The sequence below is a fragment of the Camellia sinensis genome, chromosome 1 (genome assembly GCF_055761805.1).
Source record: "Camellia sinensis isolate YWXY chromosome 1, ASM5576180v1, whole genome shotgun sequence".
Taxonomy (NCBI): Eukaryota; Viridiplantae; Streptophyta; class Magnoliopsida; order Ericales; family Theaceae; genus Camellia; species Camellia sinensis.
The window spans coordinates 179,303,360-179,308,056 of NC_138961.1; the positions used below are offsets into that span (position 1 = coordinate 179,303,360).

Here is a 4,697-nt window from a genome sequence, read left to right on the forward strand (position 1 = left end):
AGTCTTTTGTGAGTAGATAATTGAAAATTAGAAAGTTAAGATTGTGTTGGATTAAACAACCATCAAAATAACTATCTAAAAAAAAACAACAATCAAAATGCTGAAAGAAAAACAAACAAAAATTTCATAAATTTTTTATTTTTAGCTTAAGGCCCCACAAATTTTTTCACTGACACACATGGATTAAACAATTAAGATACTAAGAAAAACAACAATCAAAATTTACATTATATTCAGATACTCGTGCATTTATTCAACTTCAAATTATTTCATACAACCTAGTATATTTTATACTAGCATTGATTGCATACATCAAAACATAAAAAAGCCTATACTTTTAGAAATAAAAAGGGAAACTGAACGCAGTAAAATTCAACAACATTTATAGGCTATTCATTTTAAACACCCCAAAACAACACTAGTAAAATTTGACTGCTTCAAGACCATCTTTTGGTAACTTTAACCTTCAAGCCATGCTTCATATAGAGAATGATGGAAACATTAGGGGCCACAGTGTGTCCTTTCACCATTTGAACTTGGTAGTTGTGTATCATACTCGCAACAACCAATTTCAATTGAGTGAAAGCAACTTCTCTTCCCAAACAAGTCCTCGGTCCTGCATTGAACGCCAAGAACTTGTAAGATGGCTCGTGTTTGATCGTTCCTCGCTCGGATAACCATCTCTCTGGCTTAAACTCCATGCAATCCTCTCCCCATATGAATTTCATCCTTCCCATTGCGTATAGAGAGAACAATATTTTCATATTCGGATGAACACGATGCCCACTTGGAAGTGTGTCTGGCTTATGAGGCTCTTTGTGTTGGAATGGAACTGGTGGATATAGCCTTAATGATTCGCATAGTGCACCGTGTAGATAAACAAGCTTGCTTATCTCTTCTACGCCGAATAATCTCCATTTGTTAGTTTCTTTTGTTGGTATAGTCGATTTGAGTTCTTCTCTGATCTTTTCTTCCACGTCCGGGTGAGTTGAAACGAGCCAAAGAAACCACGTGAGAGCTGAGCTGGTCGTGTCTCTCCCCGCGATCATGAAATTTAAAATGGTGTCTCTCAAGAACTTATCATCGCTTTCTATCTCTTCTTCATTCAAATACGATGTTAATAGATCAATACCGTCTTCTTCTTCGTCATTTGATTTGATTCCTCTCCTAAGTTGGTCTCTCTTCATGGAAATATATTTCCCTATGACATGATCTAGGGTTGCACGAGCGTTTCTCAATTTCTTTTCGTGTCCAATCCCTAGCCACCTCTGGAGCTTCCAAACGCTCTCGGGGATTATGTGGCGACTAAAGATAGCTTCCTCGGCATCATCCATGGCCTTGGAGAAGGGAACATGAGGGAGGTCGATGGAGAGGCAACCAGGGTCATACCCGGTGACAAGTATGCAAGTGGTGTCAAATGTTAGCCTTTGGAACAAGTCTTGCAAGTCCACCACTTGGCCTTGTTTGGAAACATGATCAAGAACTTTGATGAGGCCTGTCTCCACCTTATCTTGGGTTGTCTTGGCCAAATACCGGTGGAACCGGCGGTTATTGACCATCGACCGAGCGAGTTTCCTCTGGCTGCGCCACGATTCTGAGTCAGAATTGAAAATCCCATCTCCCAAAATGTCGAAAATCTTGAGGAACTGAGGGCCTTTTGGAAAATTCAAGAAGTTGGCACTCATGATGTAGTGGATGTTGGCTGGATCAACAGTGCTCAACATGTCCATGTTAGTGAACCTTGGGCCTCTGAGAAGGAAAGTACCCCCGGTCTGGCTGAGGACCTCGGTGGAACGATCGTGAATCCGGTGGACGTGGCAAAGAAGACTCGGAAGCGTTCCGAGGAGAGCCCACTTCCGTGGAAGCCGAGCAGTGGTGGCAAAGAAAGCAAGGAAGAGAAAGCATGCCAGTGCTAAGAGGACTTCATAGTAACCTAGTGAGGCCATTTGGGTTTTTGTTTAAGATAAGCAAAATGTGTAGAGGAAGCTTTGATTTAGTAGCTTTTTTATGGAAGGTTGAATATCTTTAGTGGATGTATTTATAGAAGCTAAAATGCTATGTGCATTTATTTATTTGAAGGGTAATGATAGAGACATCAAATTTTCTACTAAACAAACGACTAAATGTCTCACGTGGGTTCTGTAATTTTGTGGGCCCCACATCCATGTGAGACATTTGATCATTTATTTGGTAGAAAATTTGAGACCTCTAGCATTTTCTTTATTTGAATAATGCTTGGGACCCCCTTTTGGGGGTCACCCCCTCACTCTCTTTGCCACGTGGCGGGTGGTGATTGGAGGAGCAGGAAAAAAAAGAAAAAAAAAAAGAAAATGTAACTAATGAGAGAGAGAAAAGGGGTCAAAGGGGGTGGGAGGAAAAGGGGATCAATCATTGTTGTATTTATTTATTTTTTGGAGGGTATGGTGAATTAATTGAATCATCTACGCGAAGCGGTGTGGGGGATAAGAAATCGTTGTGGTGGCAGAGTATCGTGTAAATATATATTTTTTTTTTGATGTTTCAACCAATTGCAGAGTAGAAAATTTTAGGAGTAATTATTTAAAAAAAATAAAATTGTAACAAAACAAATTCTGAATTTTTAATTTTATTAATTTAAATTTTAATCTTTTGATTTATTTTCAATCTAAATTATTTGTCTATTTTTGTTAAGTAAAACACACAGAAAAATAGTATTTTAAACATTAAACTCAATGTATATGCACATAAAATGTCTAAATATATTTTTTTAATTGAATTTAATGATTAAGATATTATTTTTCTGTTGGTTTTACTTAGCAAAAAATAGGCAAACGGCTTCAATTGAAAAAAAGTCAAAAATTTAAGATTTAAATTGATAAACTTTAAAATTTAGGGTTTATTTTGTTAGAATGGTCAAATCCTGGGAATATATATATATATATATATATTTTAAATTTCCCCAAAATTTGGGTTGTAAATTCATTTTAAACCTTGTGGTTTTGGGGCTGGAGCAATTTAACTCTCACGTGATTTTGGATTAAAGTGCTACCGTTAATTTTTCTATTAAAACTAACAGAAGATATATTATTCACATCAATTTTGAGAGTGGATTTTATTTAAAAAAAAATTAGAATGAAATTAATACAATAAAAGAAAAATTTTACCCGTATTTTCTCCAAAACTAAAATTAAATTAATACGTTTATTAAAATAAAATATAATACAATTTAATTAAGAATTGATCTAAAATATAAAATATAATTAAGAATTGATTTAAAATGTAATTAAATTAAAATTAGATTAACATGCTAGAAATTATAATAAATAATTAAAATTTAGGATTAATTGTGATCTAAAATATAATTAAGTTAAAAAAAAATAAAAAGTTAGTAATTACATCAAATAGTTAAATATTTAAGATTAATTGTGATCTAAAATATAATTACATTAAAATTAGAATAAAAAAATTAAGAATTACACTAAAGAATTTTATAATTAATTGTCATTTAATTGAATTAATACTAGATATTATAAATTATGTGTATGAGAGATGAGAATGAAGATAACAAAAAAATATAGGATTTGAGGGTATTATAATCTTTTCGCATATATAGTTAACGTTGTTAATGGTTTTATTTTAGTCCAAAATCACATGGGACATATGACTCTTTTTAAAAAATAGAAGGGTAAAGTGCTATCAAGACATAATACAGGGAGGTAAAATGAATTTTGTCCAAAATTTTATTTATAAAACAATACTAACTCATTTTTGTTGGGTTGTCGAGAGACAATGGATGATCAATTTAGTATTTGTTTGGAATTTTGTTATTTATATATAGACAATGTGAAATAGTATGTCGAAACTAGTTAATTAACAATTTTCTACGGAAAAGGAAGATAGGAAGTGCACAACTGCACAGGTGGAATTTGCAACCACCAGCTTGGAAAATAAGTATTTTATCACCGAAGAATTTAAATGTATGTCATAGATATCAATTTACTGTCACGTCATCCCATCTAAAACAATATTTTATTTGGGTTTTTAGTTTTTAAAAGGTAATTTTTAAAATTTTTAATTCTTATTTTTATATTTTTTAAAAATTATTTTAATAATTTTAAAAAAAATCTAGATGCACTTAGGCCAAGTTTGGGATGTTCCAAAAAAGCCAAAAAGTCAAAAAGTTACTCAAAAAGTTAAAAAGTTAACACTATTCACCAAAAGTCAATAATTACGGCTGCACAACTCCCAATTCAAGTTTTTCCCTACAAATCAATTTTTACAATTTTTTATTACACATTTTTCAATAAAAAGTCAAAAAGTTAACCCAAACATCCATATTTTCAACCTCAATTTTTTAGTCCAAAAAGACAAAAAGTACACTTATTTAGTCTTCCCAAACTTGGCCTTAATCTTAATATACTTAAAAAGTAAAAAATTTATAGAAAAATCTTTTAAGAAATTCATTAAATACAACAAAATATGAAAATGTATAAATTTTCATATATATTTTTTATTTTTTGTATTTGGTGAATTTTTTAAAGTTATTTTCACAAATATTATAATTTTTAAGTGTATTTAGATTAAGTACATCTAAAAGATAAAAAAAATTGTGCAAAATATTAAAAAATTAACTTAAAATAAAGAAAATGGAAAACAAAAAATTTAATTCCCTAAAAAGTGAACTTAATTTTCTAAAATTAAATTTGATAATTTATTTA

At 31.4% G+C, this 4,697-nt stretch overlaps 1 protein-coding gene across 1 annotated transcript; it reads right to left on the reverse strand.

The window, feature by feature from the left end:
• Positions 1-221: 221 nt before the first annotated feature.
• On the reverse strand, positions 222-2,019 carry LOC114273382 (alkane hydroxylase MAH1). The gene has a single exon (XM_028215160.2). The coding sequence runs from the start codon at positions 1,944-1,946 to the stop codon at positions 438-440; it is 1,509 nt and encodes a 502-aa protein (XP_028070961.2). The 5' UTR covers positions 1,947-2,019; the 3' UTR covers positions 222-437.
• Between the last annotated feature and the right edge of the window lie 2,678 nt (positions 2,020-4,697).